We start from the raw sequence: 19,017 nt of genomic DNA on the forward strand, positions 1-19,017 counted from the left end.
CATGTCTATTTGTCTAATAGAGAGACTTTTGATATTACTCAAATTTAATGGGAGAAAAGCATGCCTCCAACCACAGACAACAAAACCAAACCATACAGACAACTCCCTGTGTTGAGAGGTAACTTTGTGCAACTTCCAACAGTATTTTACATTGCAATTGGATAAACAGCGTTTATGGTGCTTCTGCCAAGATACAAAATATACAGAGAGAAACAAAGTGAATTTTTACCACCAGAAGATTCAAACAGAACTGAAAAGGCCTAGCATAGAAGAAAACCAAAACAATAGAGAAATCCACTGCTTACGGCAAAGCCAGATGCCCAGAGAAAAAGAACAAAAGGGCCAAAAAAGTTACGACAACTATAAGCAGGGCAAACTTAAGCAACTCCATGTGTATGCTAGGTCACCATCTGGAGGTCTGTATTAATCTGGTAACCTAGCTATTCTGTCTTCTTGGATGCTGCACAGCAGCACTGGCAGAAGTTATTTTTGGAAATATGGAGGGGGAGGGAAGATGATTAGGAAAGCTACAAGATATCCGAAAAGAAAAACATATGAGAACATTAAACAAAATACACTGGCAAGACATGCATTTTTTGCCATGTTCAAAATCTGTTAGTGCAAAATCTGTATTAGTGTAAGTTTAAAAACTTCATGAGCTTATCTATCTTCTGGAATTGGCAAAAAAAGAATGTGAGGCTCCTCCTTTCAGTGGATATATTATTAAACGCCAGTCCTGTATCAGTTCTTCTAAGCCTGCTGGGAGGAGCACATGTTGCTAAGTACATTCATGTGACAGATTAGTGCAGAAGTACATGAACTTCAGAAGAAAAAGTGTAAAATACACAGGTTTCATGACCTTCGGACATTTCCTCTGGTACTCAAACACACATTGAGCAAAACTGGACCTGAATTCTCAACAACACCACTACTAAATCAGTAATTCTGATGTAAAATGCAAACAATTTAAATGCATCCAACATTTTCAGAGAAGCCAAAAGTGTGTACACTGTAGTATAGCTACTAAAATACCCAAAGCTCCAATTCTGTACATGTCTTTCAGAGGTAACACAAAATATGTGCATGCATTTACACTTACATCTGATTTTTAGCCGCTTGTCTCTGAGCTTTCCGTTCTTTCCTTTTTTGATCTGGTGGCTTAGCAAAAACAATTTCAATGTTTTCTCCCTCTAAATCTTTGCCATTCATTTCTTCCATCGCCTGAAGGAATTAACCAGACTTTAAATATACTTCTAAGCATATCTGAAGTAATTTATTTTACTCTATCCTTTACAGTATGCATTTTAATATTTGTTATCCAGAATCAAAACAACAATATAAATCTAAGTCAAAGAGCATAATATTGTGGGTTTCGGAGAGTTATTCATTTCCTCTTAACTTGCCTCTCAAACCCAGGACTGCATGTATCAGTTTAAAATCTTCCACTTAAAACTGTAATATTCAATCTTTGCAAACTGCTGGCTTCAATCTTGGCAAACTTTTTCAATTAACGAAATGACGGAACCATCTTCTGAAAGGACAGCTTTTGCAATAAGGGGGTAGAGGATGAATTCTAATATCAGCATACACACAAATACTACCAAAGCTAGATATCAGTGTATGTTTTTATTCCTTCATTCTACTTGTAGTAAGTTCTTATTTTACTGGAAGCCAGAAATTAGGATTTAACATGCTCATTCTGACATTAAAAAAACAAACAAAAAAAAGAGCGAGAGAGCACACGTTTCCCAGTGGTCACAGTGAATATTACATATAAATTTAAAGCAGAGGAATCCTAAAGGTTCTACCATTTCTAGGGACTCTCTAGACTCTAGAAAGCTGAGCCCTGACACAACACACATGCTATGAAGAGATTCTTCCCATCATCTAGAGCATCTGCTTTAAGGCATCTGGATGAATAAGGACACCTGAATCCCCCTGTATCCTGCACCATCCCACAGGAAATAAACAATATATATACTACAGGGAGGGCAGGAATTACATTTTCCCTTCCTATCAAAAGATGACAAGAGAGAAACCACCACCAAAAGGCTAACAAAATCCAGGGACTACAACTACTCAGTTGTCCTGCACCACTCATCAAAAAGAAAAGGTGCTTATTTCACACCGTAAAAAGGAAGTCATTCTTTTCCTAGAAAATAAAAAGATCACCTAAATTTCTATCACCCGTCCTAAAGAAACTGCTTTAGATTCTATCGATGATTTGGTCAGAAGTCATTCAACTTCTGGCACTTCAGTTATAAATAATAACACGTGATTATCTGAGATACTTATCAGCAGAATTACTTAGGACAGTCGCATCTAAGATCCAGTTTTCAAGCTAGCAACTGCATTTTCCTAGGAGATACCTATACAGGACAAAGTTATCAGTGACAATGATTTAACATTTATCCAGATAAAGCTTCTTCTCAAGTTAAAAGCACACAGCTACTAAATATTGTGTTTAGTCACTACTTCCACGCACACAAAGTTACAGGCTCCATCACTTACCTTTACAGCACCATCCCGTTCATCAAAATGAATGAAAGCATAGTCTTTTAACTTCTTCACTCGTTCTAGTTTTCCAAACTGACTGAAGGCCTTTTCTAGTATCTCCTCTGTTACAGTATTGGCAAGATTGCGTACAAACAAAACTTTTACCTAGAAACAAAGTTTAAAAAAAAATCAAGACTTAAAAGTATGATCTGAATACAAAATAACTTTTGCAAATCATTACTATTGGCAGCGCTGAAAAGGTGTGCGTGTGTGCATGCCTGCATGCACCTGCGCACACACATTAGACACGCACACACACATATATAAAAATATATATATATTCTTACAACGTGAGTTGGCTGCAAACCTTCCTGACTGCTGGAATTATTAAGTCAGTTTTTAAACATGATTACATAGTAATAGTATCCTGAAAAATCAATGCAATTTATGTTAATATTAAAAAGAATCTTAGCAGCAAGCTTCAACTCAGGAACACTTTCAAAATTAAAAGACAGCATCCAAGATCGGTTACACGCAAAATAATTAACTTATCAAAACACTTCATTGTTTAGACAAGTTTTTACTACGGTATCCGCAGAACAGTTACCACTGTAATATCTAGGTTGGAGGTGACCTGGCCTGCAGATCTTGAGCTCTTTGACTTGTGACTCCCATGCCACAGCTACACCAAATACCTAACGGCAAGACTGAGCTTGCCCGAGCAAGTTTACTGACCTGAATCCACAGCTGAGAAAGGGAAGACAGACAGAAGGGGATGCTAAGGCCCACACTGCCAGGTCACCCCTGGACTTTCAGAAGTCAAATGTGGTCCCTGCCTTGGTGAACGCCCATCTTCAAACAACTCTGACAATCTGTTCCCTCCCCCCAGCTCTCTAGAGTATGCAGTAGGACTCTTAAGCCACATGAAGACAGGTATGCAGCTTGTAGGGTCAGAAAGACTGGTTATCTTTAAGTATTCAGATATGCCTTAACTGCCTGATAGTCACTAAATCATCACCAGAATCCAAAGTTGTGTCAACCACCAACCACTTAAGATAAGAGAAAATACAGGGCAGTCTGAGAAAAGACAAGCCTTATTTAACAGAGCAGAGAGGTTAACCTACACAGTCTGCAAGTTATGCTGTACTCCATGAATCACATACGATACTGAGCTGCTACCAACTGAAGACCTGCCTTGCATCCACATTCAGGTTATAATAAATGACTACAAGCTACCATGTTTGCATATCATCCAGGAGTCTCACAATTTATAGGAGCACCTCTTACTTGTCAGGAGAGTCCTTTCCATATTGCTGCCACCATGCCTTAACACCATGTTCACGTCCTACTGCCGAAGAACGCTCACAGTCTTATTTTCCAAAAGTGGAACCACCAATGCAGCTGCAAGTCAGCTGCAAAGACTTGCGACTTCCATCTGCATCCCATCTACCAGCGTTAATTTCTCACTAGCTGGTGACAAAAGCAAGTGAACATGGTTGGTGCATGGGTGCGCTGACTTCCCAATCCTGATCCCAAAGGTCAACACAAATAACAAGGTGTGAAGGGACCGAAGAAAACACTTCGGTTTGTTGAAGCAGAGCTATACTCTCTGCTCCTACCAAGCATAGGAACCCAGTAAATCCAGGCACCTGTTTCATAAGAAGTAATTATTAATGCAATCAAGTTACAAATAAATAGAACAGACTTCTGTAAAGTTTTATCATACTCTATGCCAGAACCAGGATGGGATGCAGAGTTTGGAAGAAAGGATACTACAGATCATAAATCTGATCCAAAGTAGCAACTCTAGTCTTTGGCAATAATTACTGTAGGTGATTCTCAGGAGATGGTAAAGAGTCACAGTGAGCTCCAGACAGAAAGCTTCTTCCCATCCTACCTCAAGCTCTTCCTACATGCCTCTGTGGTAACGGCAACCTGTATTTTTCTTAAGCCATATGTAATAACAATTTCTAGTAAACTGTCCTAATCACTACCTTAGCATTGCACCTGGGATCTTATTCTGACTGCAGTAGTAGCTCAGCTGCCCTTCCTCTTAGGGAATAAACTGCAATAAACCACCAAAAGTAAGCCTAACACTTCCAGGAAGTGTATGTAGATGTGATCATATTTTCTGCAAATGTACTTTTAAGTGGGCAAAAAAGACTGCAGAGTAGAGCCTTTTCTTACTCTAAGAATGAGTTAAGTGACCCACTACCAATGCTTGCTTGCCCTCAACTTCTGCCTTCAGCCACAAGCTAGGCACTTTCTACTTCCTCAGTATTGCCATTCACATAATCCCTTTTTCAACAAGTCTTCAACCCAAGCTACATTCCACATCTTTGGCATACAGCACTAAATGTATATACGCTGATTTTTGGCACCTTTTCTATACTTTGGGGGTTTTCCCCTTTATGTTTTTATGTCCCACTCTAAGTACAAAACAAGATAATAAAATATGCAGTTTAACACATCTGAAAAACCGTACAAAACAGGCCAAAACACTATCAAAGCTTTAATTTCTCTAGCTTTCATTCCCTACATCTGTAAATTTACTTTTGAAAGATACCTAATTATGTCCCTTATCACTTCCTACTTATCTATTCAGCCATGTCAGCAGAAGTCCCTGCTAATTTATTTTAACATTTTGCTGGATTAGGACACTTCTCTTTGAGCCAAGAAACTGATCTGATGGAAAAGCTGCCATATGGAGGAAATACCACCTTAGAAAAACTTTACCTGCAAGACTCTTCCCTGCTGCTGACAGTCTACGATGCCAGGCAAGCAAAAACAAGGATAGAGACTGCAGACAGGGTAGTCCAAAAGCTTCTGTAATACCTGCATTTCAAAAGCAGCTTTTTCCTAAAATGAGCCCCCACCCCTAGACCTTTTCTCTTATGGCTCACCAAAGAGGAGATTCCAGCCAAGCTATCTTACTAGGTCCATCCAAGTAGGACCCCAGCAAGTGACATGTCTCAGATGAGAGAAAAAGCATAGATGAAAAGCAAGCAAAGAGAAAGAGATAAGGACATGGACTAGCTATGAGCTTGCATTAAATAACTCAGCTACACAACCTAACTGAAAAAAATAGGGCTGGGCTTTATCTAAGGGCTAAAACTGTTTTTGTGGCAAAATATTACACATACATAACAAAACTGTTATGACGCATTTCAAAGTTCAGAATTTTGTTTTACCAAAACATTCAAAATCCAGAATATTACCATTCTTAACATTTAAAGGAATTAAAAACACCACAGAGTTAAACATACAAGTTCCAATGAATATAACTGCTTAATTTCTCAGGAATAACTTCTAAAACTTAATTTTGAAAATCCCAGTTTGTGTCTCCTCCCTTCTGAAGTTACAAAAACACAATTCCAGGATAATTAAGATTTGCTCTGCTATCATCTGTAGACTTCTCTCCTCCCAAATATTAAGCTACAAGCCACCAGATATTAAGCCACGAGCTACTGCAACTTTTGGAGTCACTACCACTACTTCCAGATGAGGGAGAAAGTATATCAACATACATATCATTTTAGTCACTGGCATGAATAACGTTCAGCATTGTCTCAGGTAGCAGGAAATAACACTTGCCAATGGAGTCTTTAAATTCATTTCAATTCTAGAATGCATTCATATTTTTATGATCTCATTTTTAGCTTATCATTCAAGAACGCTCAAAGATGCCATTTTACCTTACGTTAATATCAGAAGATACTTACTTTGGAACAAGGCACTCTAAATACATGCTTCCCTTATTGCTTTATTACCTTTGCCATGACTTCAGGATCTGGATCTTCTATAGGGTCAGCCCATTCAACCGTAACGACATTTCCCCAGACTTTCACTTTGCCACTCATTAACCTACGTCTGGCCTGAGCAGCAGTTTTGTGATCTTCGTATTCAAGGAAGCAGAAACCCCTGTTCTTTTTCTTGTCATCAGGCTGATGATACAATATGACATCTGTAAGACCCTCTGAAATTAAGCAAAACATTTACTTGATGTGGCTTCAATACATAAATTTGCAGTATAAAGTGGGGATTATCTTTCTGAGAAGTGTCTCACAAGTGATTCCAAAAAAAACAAAAACCAAAAAACACACCACTTTCAAAGAGAAACTTTACACTACCCCAACACAGGCTCCATTTTTAATAGTGGAAAAGGCTTAGTAGCTATGAAAGAGTACCTTTCCTCTCACTGAATGGAGGAGAGACAGCATAGCGCAAAGTTGTGCTTTGTCAGTTCTCCTCTCAAACTCTTAAGTAACAACACACTTACCATATTATTTGGACATTCATGGAAAAATACAAGAACTCAAACTTGCATGATTTTAAGACTTGTAAAAAATTTTAGTGTTGCTCCAAGGAACCCAAGCATATCATTTGGTAACAGAGGAAGCCATAAAATGTTACCTGTGTCAGCTTATATGCAGTTATCAAAAAGAGATCCTTATCAAATCATTAAGAATTCTGAAGCACAGAACTAGTTATGCTCTCAATCTTGCTTCAATTCTGCTTTAAAAAAGTTTAAAATATTCTTTAGTATTGAAATTATAGAACCATCCATTTCTTTGAATGGATATTTTAAACACTGGACTATTATTCTCTATGTAAAACTTGGAACCGCATACACAGTGTAATCACATATTTCAGCCTGCAGCAGAGTAAAATTTTTTAAAGTTAGTCATTCTAAAAGTCAGGACAGAAGCTAAGTGATCTCAGTTCAAAGTTGTCATCATTCAACTGTAAGCCGAAAGATGGTGAAGAGTCCATCACTGATCATGTTTTACATCTCTCCAGCTCTCAAAATCATAGTTATTGACTTACCTGTTACTTTGCTAAATTCTTCAACAATTTGCTCCTTGGTTTTACTCTTAGGAATAGAGCCAACAAAAAGCCTATTATTGGCAACAGAGATGCATACACCAATGTGTTTTCCAGAACGAATTTCATGATTGTTGTACTGAAAGAAAAACAATTAAACAATCATCAGTTACAGATCATTTTCACTTTAACAGCAGCACACCAAATATTTTCCTTCTGCAATCATAACACATAGTAATACATTAAAATCCTAGGAGCTTAACACATTCTTGCTACGTTCAACTAATAGTTTTGCAGTATACCCATGTTTTCCAAGAAACCGCCACAATTTTGCTCAACAACTATCTTTCTCTTGTTGTTCAAGCCCCTTACCTAATACACATGTCTAGAGAGGTTTTTTCTGGGAAGATTTTTTCCACATAGAACCACAAAAGGTGAATCTTGCATCTATGTTATCAAGGTAAAGGCTAATCCCGGTCACAACAGTGAAGAAAAAAAAAATTCAAGTTGCTCTACACATGCTCTACACAAGTTGCACCTGTGAGTTCCTAAATTGAACCTTGTGTAATAAGAGACAGATGTTAGAAGTGAGATTCCCTTCAAGAGAAAAGAAGTAACAACAAAAAAACGTGCACACTATTCATGATTAGGTCTCCTCCACAGTCAGTGTGCAAGAGCAATTGCCAAATTCTTTCTGAAGCACTCAGACTGTGTACATAAACACAGTATACAGCCAAAAAAAACCCCTTCTACTGACTTGAAATCCTAAGACTTCTGTACAAATCCCTCTCCCAAAACAGGTAATTCAGAAGATGCCCTGAATAAGACAGAAGTTCAAGGGACAAAAAAAAAAAAAAAAAAAAAAAAAAAAAAAAAAAAAAGCCTTTCATTCAGATGCAGAACAGATATACATCACCCAAATAAGAAGCAGGGATGTTAACTGGTGGTATATCAACCACTTTTCCACTGAAAGCCCTGTAATAGACAATTCTGTAGCTAGGAAAGTGTGTTTTGTGGTCAACATTTTATTGACAAGCAAAAGGATAACTTCAAATTTGATCTTGCTTTATAGTTTAGGAGCAATTCTGTTCTTGATGACAAATGTTCCTGCAGAAGCAAGTGTTCCCACCCCTCCTATTGCTTTGTGTACCAAAATCAGGGTGAAGATCTATGTTTATTTACATTTTGCATTTATCTGTCATTAACAACACAAGCTATGTTACATTGAAATTTTCACTAAAGCTAGACAATTAAATCAAAAGTGAGCTAAAATGAAAACTATATATATGAGAAGTAGCTGTGCTTCATACCGGAGTAAGCATGTTCCCAACTAGTTATATATGTCCCAAAGCATATTGAAATACAGTAAAAGACTTCTGTCTGCATATCTGTTGCCCATGCTGCAGAGGAAGAACCAATTTTAAAGGAGGCAACAGAACGGCACAGGAAGACTGTATACATTTTACAATTATGACACTGATAAGCACACACACACATGAACTTAAGACAGATTATAGCAGGTCAAAAAAATCTTTTAAAAAAACACACAGTGCATGACTTAAAAAGCTGACCATTTATTAGTCTGGATAAAAGACACAAATTGATTATTCTTCAACTGTCATCTACAATATAAGACATTATCTGACTGTTCGTATTGAATCTAAGACTAAAGTTTGGCTTCACATTTAACTGAAGAGCCTCTCACAAACCTCCTGACAACAAAACAGCATTCCATAATTAAAATACATATATTTCTACTATATTCCACATTTACAGTAGTTCGTAATAGTTCTTTCACACTTCAATATGTTAACCATTGCTTTTCACAGCATGTTTCTTTCAGCACAGGCAAAATTATGCCTTGAATTACGTGCTCTTAGAGATAAAGTTTGTGCTTTTTAGGTAATTTATTCGCACACCAGCTATAAACTAAGATTAAACGTGTACAAGCCCAAATCGTGATTTGGATAAAGTGCCAAAAAGGAGTAAGGCTACCAAAGTAGCAAGGTCAGTATAATGCTTCTCTGACCCATCACTATTGAATCAACACCCAAAGTCAGTAACACAAACATTAATGCCCTCTAGACCCTATAAAAGAAACAGACTTTTTTGCTACATTCTTCAAGAACTGACTTGCAAACAATGGGTCAAAGTATACATGAAGTCTGTTTTGTCACTGTACCCACTTAAAACTTTTGCCAGCAGTTTTAGTTTATTTTCAGCAGCAAACAGCAAGTTACAGTGCTATGTGTAGCTGGCAAACTATTTAATATGCATATCTGCGTAATTCAGCTGTATCTACACTTTGATCAAACTTTTACTTGCTCTAGTCAAAAACAGTGAAAACTATAACAACAGTGTGTTTTCCTACAAACTTCACCACCCAACTGTTGTACCTGTGTCTATCTACACTAAATCTAAGCACTCAAAAATCTGTTACCAGAGCAAAATCTGTAACAATATGAAGCAGTAGAACGGGAAACTGAACACGTGTGCGGAATACAAGTGGGACCATAACTCCTAATTCAGACAGTTTACAACAGAAGTTAAACACAAGCATGCCAACAGGGAAAAAGTACTGTCAGAGCTGATTTCTTACAGACAGTGCTTGTGTAAAAAGAGATGCCACTTCCAACTTAACCAGCATGGAGGAACGGGTGGGGGAGAGAGGGCCAAGCACGCATCAGAGTAAGCACTGAACATAAAATTAACTGCTGTTAGTATCTATAAGTCTTCTCAGTATGAGGCCACAGCATCATTCCACTTTGTCTCAAGCACAGCCCCAAAGGTATTTCAAACAAAATTTAGGGAGTTCTCTGTTTTTTTAAGATGTTAGAGCTATGCATAAACAAAATGAGGGCTTGAATCTTTCAACTGGGAAAATTTCTCTGGCTAGTGAATAAGACAAGCCAACATTAAGTTTATTCAGAATTTTAGTTCACTCTTCTGTGGTGGTGTCTTAAAATTTGTGGATGATAGAGCAGCCATCCAAAGATGAATCATGTGAAGTACTGCTATGCTAACTGCTAGAGCCTGAAGACAGCTCAGTTTATTCTCTGCTGCTGTCTGGGTTTTGACAAAATCTCCGATCTGTCTTTTTTATTAACATTCAGAAGCCTACAAGCAATGCAGAGATTTTTATTCATCACATTTTTGCTATATTTCAGAAGCTCTGAGCTTCCCCCCCCCCCCCCAGAGCTTTTGGGAGGATGGGAAATAACAGCAAAACTCCCATCCCAGTGGGTCCAGAAAGTTGGGAAACAAGTTGTCTACACATCAGAAGATTAGACATAGTCTCAAAAAGAGTACTGGCTGTTAAAATACAGGAAGGAAGAAGGAACCAGCAATTCCAAAGAGAATTTCAGCAGCCTCTCCCATGCATGCACAAGCGATGGACACAAGATTTTCAACAGGTCTCTGCAGCTCTGCCTTGCCGGTACTCTTGCAGATCACTCTGAGACACACTTGTCTCTGGAAAACTTTTAACACAAAAAACTAGCCAGCCAAATACTGATAAAACCACTCAAAAACTCTGACAAATGCCACAGAAGCTGGTTTAGAATGAATCATATCCTCAAAGAGGTTAGCATAAGGCTGAAAATTGCCGGCACTTTTTCTAACTACTGCATTCAGTGGCTATTTAACTTAAAAACAGAACACTTCATCACTTTACCCTATTTCTTCTTGCATATCAAAGACCAGCTATAATATTCAGCTATATATATTTCTTCGCTTATATCATTTAGTGGAAGACAGAGGCCAAAACCTGTTCTGTTACTTTTATGGAGGCACAGTCTGAATGAGTTTTCAAACCCTTAAGAGCATTCAGCAAAATTAAGCTAAAGAAAAATTTCTTTTGATTTGTCTACTAGGTGCCTCTGAAAATATATTTGATTTGTTTTACTCTTCTAAGTCATGTGCACTACTCTGCAGAGTTCCTGCAAGAGATGAATAGCTAAGTTGACAACAAAAGGGCACAAACGGATACACAAAGCTGAATCGTGCCAAGTATATTTTGATTGTACACAGGAACACCAGAAGTTCTTAAAAAAATTTAACTTCTTAAAAAGTTTAATGCTTAAAAAAGCCCCATCTTCACTTTGTCTCCACAATTGACTTCTGTTAAGAATACATCAACAAGCCACCTTAACGATCCAAGAGACACACCTTATTCCAAAACTCATATTTAAATCTCGCTATATCAATATACCTCAGAATTAGTACGCTTAGCACTCTTGAGGGTCCTACCATGCACTGTGATCTCACCCATATCAACGCAGTAATAACTTGCTCAAAGAATTCAAATTCCACTTCACTAGAAAAACAAGGGGGTAGTGGCAGGATATTAGTGGGTTTTGGTTTGTTTTTAAATGATGGAGGCTTCATGCATAAAACCTGGAAAGCTTATTAAGAGTGGCCTATTCCCCCTATCAAACTATTTCACACCTCTGCCTAAAACAGATAAAATGTTCTTTAACATGGCAGATTTTCTGTCATTTTCCCAGAAAGTTGCAATAGACAGAATAGACCTTAACAGCCTAAAGCAATTATTTCCCATCTGAACTATCTTACAAAATTCCATGACTTTAGAAGCCTTTTCCAGTGTGGGGCCCTCTGCTGGTGCACAAGCAAATCTGAAGTCATATAAACCTGACCAACTCTTTTGGAGCAGAGGGAAGAAAAAAAAAAAAGAAAGAAAAGAAAAGAAAAAGAAAAGCACTTCTCTCCAAAACTCATTCAAAAAGCAGACAGATCAAAAGTCACTACTGCTAATACGACTTTTGTTAAGAATACAAGCTCATCTAACTGGAACAAGCAGCAGTACACCAACTTCTTTTTTTCCTCCTTGTCCGTAATATGGCCAGTAACCATTTATACATAGAATTCTATAGAAATATTTAAAAACACCTAGTGGACACTTATGGAATGACCCAATAATGACATAGTTTCCTCTTAAGCAGTTAAGCACTAGGATGAGGACAGCTGCTTAGAAGCCAGAGTGTTTAAAAAAAAAAAAAAAAAAAAAGAAAGAAAAAAGAAAAATACAAATAAGAAAACTTACCAGTTTAACAGCCTCCTGAGCTGCCTCTTTAGTACAAAAAGTGACAAAAGCATATCCTCTATTTAGACCAGTTAATGGATCCATCATTAAGCGAAGATCCCATATAGGGCCAGCTTTCTCAAATAATGGAACAAGCTCATCTTCAAATAAGTCTCTTGGAATCTTGCCCACAAATATCTACAACAGACATATATAGCATAACTTGTAAAAAAAAAAAACAAACAAAAACAAACGAATATGCCCAATAAATATGACTACATTTACATAAAGACCTCCTTCTCCTTACCTCTGTACCAACAGAAGGTTGTTGTCCTGAATATACAGACTCTGGAGGAGGTCCACCATACTTTCGCTGTCCAGTAGTGACATCAAGAGTGTAGCCTGTTCTCTCCAAGAGTGCCTTCAAATAAGAGACTTAAATTTTAAAAATCATAAACCAATTCAGCTCATTTAGACACACTTCATTCACAAACAACAGATATGCTTATAATTCCACTTAAACTGTACTGCTTTAAAACTCTCACATGCAAACAAGCCGACTGCTAATATTTCAACAAGAAACTTGCAAAACAACTATTAATACTGCCAGGTAAAGAAACATTGTCAGAAAATTAGAGGTTCACATGGAGGCTTCCTGATTCCTTTATTTTCGTACCCCTCCAAAAAAAAAGGAAAAAAGCGCCAAGTAAAAGAATAGCAAGCTTCCCTTTAATTAGGAAGTTCTTAACAGTCCGAGTCACTTCTTGTTTTGGCATGCCCAATCCTGCAAACATTTATGCACAGAAGTTCCCTTCACTTAATGAGATTACTCATAAGTGTGAAGTAAAGAACACATGTTTAAGTGCTTACACTCCTGGAACACTGTTCTTACTGCTTCAGGTACCCCACCACTGAAGTGGTAATACTACTTACTTTCTCCTATCCTGTCCCTCTCTATATATCTCAAATTCCTCGTGGACACATTCAGCAACCCAGCACAGCTTATTTTCACTAGGACCACTGCATACACATACATATACACTACTGATTAAAAATGTTAGAAGACATTAGGTATTCAAATATGTAACGAGAAACTCTTCTGAACTACTCTGTCTTAGTAATTTTGTACGACAAACAAACTAAACCTATGCACAAGGAAACAGCATATTAAACAATTATAATCAAGAGTTAATAATAACTTCACAACCTGAAAATTGCGAAACAAGTTTTTAAATGCTTTAGCCATCAGCAGTAAAAGCTATTTTAAGTGAGTCAATGTAGTCTTCATTTTAAGTTAGTCAATGTATTTTATGTGATGGTGACCGGAACCCATGTCAGCTTACTGGAATTTACAATTCATGGCATTCAACCCTCAAAGACAGGAGGAGAAAAAAAAGAAAAAAAAAGACTTTTTAGTTTTGTAAGCTACAGCTACTTGTAGTATTTTCACACAGTCAGTTTGCACTTTACGCACAAAAAATTAAAGATGAAAGATTCTCTCACTTTTCTAAGACATCAACGAAGCATGCTTAGATGGTTTTCCCTTAAGCTTGAATAAACTTACTATCATAAAACTTAACACGAACAGTAGTATGTAACTCCCAAGACACAAACCACATATCAGAAGACTGATACCAAGAAATAATAATGTGACCATTATTAAGACAATTCTGCATACAGTTTTCATAAACTGTACAATGACATAAGAACAGGCTGAACCCTAAATCCTCTAGTCTGTTCTTTTCAGACACACATTATCTTCTCCCTACTTCTCAGTTACCTTAAGTCTGAATGGGGGTGATGAGAGGACACCCAGACCAATAACTGAAGTTAAGAATTTTGAACACAGTCAAAGTGCTATGCTGACAAGTTTCCTGAAACTTTTACTGTGAAATAGTAAAACTGTTTCAGCAAGTGGCATACTTCAGTGTACAAGTGTAAAATATTTTTTGAGTCTTTCACTTCTGTATACATTCAGTTCCAATAATTAACAGTATATTCAGTTTCCTCTTGAAAAAGATGAAGTATAAGACCAATATGCAAAAAAGAACCTAATAATGATATAAATCTAAAATAGCCTTTACTAGGAAAGCACAGTTCCCAAAGAATTAAGGCATCAGTCACAACAGCTTGAAAAGCCATACATATATTGTATACCTTATACATTTTAGGCACCTACCTTAATTTTTGCCTCATCTGGTCCTTTGCTAGAATCTGCCACCTTGGTCCCCTGTTTTTCCCTCTGCCTGTATGTCTTCATGACTCCACATAAAAAGGCACTTTTGTTCTGCAAAAGATGCATTAATCTTCAGTTCTGCAAATATGACAAGCCAGAATCTAATTTTGCCTTGAACTAAAACAGTGTGTTTTACATATCACATATGGATCACTGAAGAGACTTAAGCAAACCTCTTGCCAGTCTACTAGCAGTTTGTCCCTCAACAATTATATTCTAAATTGCTTAACATTACCTGAACATGTGAGAGATCACTGTCTTTAAACTGCTGAAGCACTGCCAATGCACCTTCTTCATTAAATTCCTTTAAAGCTTCAATAGCTCTTTCATCTAGATCACTATGTGCAACTAGCCCTAGAGAAAAGAAAAAAAAATTACTCATTATACATGGGCAACAATCTCTGTGTAACCATATTTAACGCATCTAACACATTTCAGTGACCCCTAAACCAATCACTGAGTAACGTAAGTTACTATACCTAAGAAACCACTTATTCCTCTTCGAGTTAAAAATTTTTATGTAATCAACATTTTTCTATCATAAAGAAGTGCCATAAAGATTCAGAACAAGTGTTACTGCATTTACGTTTCCATTTGGCTTCTGTGAAACCCAGATGTTACACAGGCCAAGTTTATTTTCAGTATCCTGAAGCTGAATACAGAAGGATCCATCAAAACCTGACTTAAGCTTGACTAGCAATGGTAACTTGATACATTTTGAGAGAAGACTGTAAAGGCCATAAAAACTACAGCACTAAAAATGACAACCACAATCCAAAATAAAGAGAGAGAAAAAAAAAAGCAAACTTAAAAAAAAAAAAAAGCAAGGTATACTATGCCTGACAGACACGATATCCTTTGCATCCATAAGCTCAAATGCGACATCACTAAGTATCATTTCCAACAGCAGATGACTACCAAAGCTTCAGCTATCTAAAACTACTGCACAGATGCACTAAGACCACATCACCTACTCCTTCTAAAAATCATCTGTTGCCTATTACAGCTGTTGCTATGGTTGCATGCATACTTTTCCTCTTTCCCACCCCTCAACCCAAGTGACCTGGCCCAAGACTTTTCTCTGAAAAAAACTCTGAGAAATTAAAGTACTGAGTAAAAAAAAAAAAATCCATAGATTTTGGTAAGACTGCAGTCCCCATACTTTTGGAAACCACAAAAAGTTGCTATTTTAGCCCAAAGACAGCAGAATCCAATAAAATATTGTAAAGTGTGGTTTTGCAAGTTTTGCATCTTACCTGCAACGTAAATTTCATCTAGTTTTTCAGCAACTTTCTGTGGTAAACCAGCATCAAGCAATGTCTGGAAATGCTCAGAATGGGTAACTGCAGCAGAAGTATCCATGGGCTCTTCAGTACCATTCCCATTAACATGTTCAGTAGCCATGTTTCCAGATATCTGTTCAAATGCAATAAGCATCATAATTAAGCTAAAATTATCTTCAAGCAGAACGATTCAAGTGACAATACATGCAACAGACTGCTCTATTCTCGCAAAAAATAAAAATAAACATCTTCGACCTCTTCCCTGATACTTTCAGGTCCAGAAGGTGCACAGAATTCCTCAAAAGAAGCACTAACACAAAGGAAAACCCTAACACCACTGCCTAGCGGGGGTGGGGTAGCTCTCACTGCAGGTTTTACACAAACCAGCCAGACACACTGACTCACCTCCCTCTCTCTGCCTCTCTAACACTCCCTAAGAAGCTCCGAACAAGTTAGAAATGGAGCAAGAAGCCAATGGCGGGGGTGGGAGGAAGAGCAAACCTGCCACATGCAGCCGCCGCTGCCGCGCGATACTGTCACTGACACCCGTCGCCGCCCCCCGCCGCCAGCCGCGGGCCGCCGCTCCGGGATCCCCTCCCGCCTCCGCGCCGGTGCCGGCCAGAGGAACAAAGCGCTCGTCCCAGCCCGCACCCACCCACGGCGGCGGCGGCGGCCGCCATGAGCCTGCTGGAAACACGTGCTCTGCGCGTTCAGATGTCCTACAACTTCCTCCAGTGACCGACTTCCCCCCTCCCCGCCACACTCCCGCAGCAGGAGCGGCGCCCCCACCCGCGCCCCGGCCCTTCCCCACCTCTCGCCCTATTCCCCCCAGAGAGCGTTGCAACACGCCGGGCCCGATTTCACCACTCGGCCCGCGGCGCCTCCCGGCCCCGCCGCCGCCCCCCGCCCGCACCTCTCCCCGGAACAATGCGGGCCCCGCCGGGAGGCGCCGCCGCCCCGCGACGTGACCGGGGCGCGCGAGACCCCGCCGCCGCCGCCGCTCCGCGCGCACGCCGGGCCCCGCGGCGGCGGCGGCCGGCCCCGCTGCGGAGCGGCGCCCCCGGCCCCTCTCGGGCAATGAATGGGGCGGCGGAGCCGGCAGGACAATGAGCGGGCGCCACGCGCCCCGCGCGGGCACAGCCGCCGCCGCCGCCTCCCCAGGGCCGGCCAGCCGCCGGGCCTAGCGCGCGGGCACCGGCCCAGCTCGGCCGCCCCCCGCCCGGCAGCGGCAGCCACGACGGCAGCCAGCTCCTCCGCCCATCGGCAGCGCCCGGCGGCCGGGCCCCGGCCCGACAGCGCTGCAGGGCCTCGGCGTGCGCCGCCCGCCCGCCCTGCCCAGCCCGCGATCCCGCCCGGCCCCGGGCCCGGCCCGCTCCCACCCCGCTCCCGCGGGCGGCTGCCGCCGCTGCGAGCCGCGGCCGCGGCGAGAGCGAGACCGCCGGCCCGCCCGCGGGCGCCCGGCCTCTGACCTGCGGCTGCAGGGGTGATACGCCGTGCGAAGGGGTTCGGGGCGCGGCTGGCGGCTCGGCGTGCTGAGGAGCTGCCCCCCTTCTCCGCTCCCTCGGTGTGTCCGGACAGTGTGCTGGAGCTGGCGTAAAATGGCGGCCGCTCGAGCGCTCACGCCGCTGCTGGCACCAACCCCAGCCCCTTCCACTCGGCGCGGGGGGGGCGGCGGGCAGGAGGAGGAGGCGCCGCGCGCGCTGGCGCAGCCCCAAACCCGGGGTCTCCCAGGCAGCTCCGCAAGGGTTATCGCCTCGCCCCGCCCGCCGGGCCACCAGCGCGCGCGCGCCCGACGACCCCGCCCTCCCCCTCCCGCGCGCGCGCGCGCGCGCCCGAGGGCCCCGCCCCTTCCCTCCCTCCCCGCCGAGCGCCCGGCGTTCTGTGGAGAGCGGCGCGCGCCGCCCCCCCAACACAGGCGGAGCGTGAGTGAGCGGGGGCGCGCGGCGCTCGCGCACGCGCAGGCTCCGCGGCCGGGCGGGGAGGTTGCAGCGGCGCGGGGAAGGGAGGGCGCGGGGCTCGCCCGGCGCCTCGCGCACCGCCCTTGCACCTGTGCGGGCGCGGCGCGGCGCGCTGGGCGCGGATTGGGCGAGCGAGCGGGCGGCCGTTCCCACGGTGCGCAGGTGGCACAAAGGGGACCGCGCGCGGCCGCCGGCGGGGAGGCCCCGGCCCGCGAGGGAGACAAAGCCACGCAGACAAAGGGAGCGGAGCGGAGCGGCGCGGCGCTTTGTGTGGCCGCCGGCCGGCGCCTGGCCGCTCCCGCACACGGCCGAGCCCCCCGAGGAGGCGCTGCGGGGCTTTCCTCCCCCCCCCGATTGCCCCCCCCCCCCCGTCCCGCCCCCCGTCCTAACGGCTCTAACGGTCGCGCGGAGCGAGCGGCTTGAGGCAACGGAACTTCCCAAGCCGCCACGCTTGGAAAATGGGGGTTAAATCCCCCGCTCTAGGGGTGTGGGACAGCGCCACGGGGGCGGCTGCCTGGACAGGGATGAGTGAAGCCTGGCGCCGATTTGGGTTTCACACAGCTCGCCCGAAATGTCACCTGCAGGTGCAGGCCTTTAAGCAGGGTATCGTTTACTTCCAGGCAAGGGGTACCCTCCCTTTAGGAGGCCATTAACTTCTGATTTAACTTTTTAATGCTGACTGAAGCAGAAGGTGCAACAATATCAAGTGGCCCTTTTGAGATCTGTTTTGCACCCTTTTGAATTTGCATTCCCAACAAGTCCCCTTTCCAAGCCTCACAGAGGAGGCTTGGGAACCAACCCAATAAGCTCGCCAAGACCTGTATTCCAGATAAAGACAGCAAAAAGAAGGCAGGAGGCACACAAAATATTACTCATTTCCTCAAAGGCAGCTCAGCAACAAAGAAGTTAGTGAACTACTGCTGCCCCTTAGCCCAGCCAAACACCTTCAGTATCTCCAGTGCATTAAAAATCCTTAAATCTGCACAGTGCAGCAAACAGACAATTACAGCATAAGCTCATTGTCAACAAATACTCACATTAGTGCATATATAAGTGAAACATACAGCTGGTATTCAGTGACACCAGTCTTAAGTATTTGATCCAGTAAGATATCATTAGAAAACCTCAACCTCCTCAGAGGCTATCCTGAAACAACAAATAAGACAGCTGTACACAATC

General features: G+C 42.0%; 1 protein-coding gene across 6 annotated transcripts in view; it reads right to left on the bottom strand.

Moving 5' to 3' along the window:
- Window positions 1-17,494, bottom strand: part of SYNCRIP (synaptotagmin binding cytoplasmic RNA interacting protein) — a 24,865-nt gene extending 7,371 nt beyond the window's left edge. For 5 of the 6 annotated variants that reach the window (XM_064508752.1, XM_064508751.1, XM_064508750.1 and 2 more), the window contains exons 1-10: window positions 17,350-17,483; window positions 15,854-16,013; window positions 14,833-14,951; window positions 14,541-14,648; window positions 12,669-12,782; window positions 12,383-12,559; window positions 7,324-7,459; window positions 6,267-6,472; window positions 2,512-2,661; window positions 1,100-1,221 (exon numbers count right to left, since the gene is read on the bottom strand). In XM_064508752.1, the coding sequence (XP_064364822.1) occupies window positions 1,100-1,221; window positions 2,512-2,661; window positions 6,267-6,472; window positions 7,324-7,459; window positions 12,383-12,559; window positions 12,669-12,782; window positions 14,541-14,648; window positions 14,833-14,951; window positions 15,854-16,001 (1,280 nt within the window). In that variant the 5' untranslated portion in view covers window positions 16,002-16,013; window positions 17,350-17,483. Of the gene's footprint in view, window positions 1-1,099; window positions 1,222-2,511; window positions 2,662-6,266; window positions 6,473-7,323; window positions 7,460-12,382; window positions 12,560-12,668; window positions 12,783-14,540; window positions 14,649-14,832; window positions 14,952-15,853; window positions 16,014-17,349 lie in introns of all 6 variants that reach the window. The other variant, XM_064508753.1, reaches the window with a different exon arrangement.
- Window positions 17,495-19,017: the final 1,523 nt, after the last annotated feature.

The sequence above is a fragment of the Dromaius novaehollandiae genome, chromosome 3, assembly GCF_036370855.1.
Source record: "Dromaius novaehollandiae isolate bDroNov1 chromosome 3, bDroNov1.hap1, whole genome shotgun sequence".
Classification (NCBI taxonomy): Eukaryota; Metazoa; Chordata; class Aves; order Casuariiformes; family Dromaiidae; genus Dromaius; species Dromaius novaehollandiae.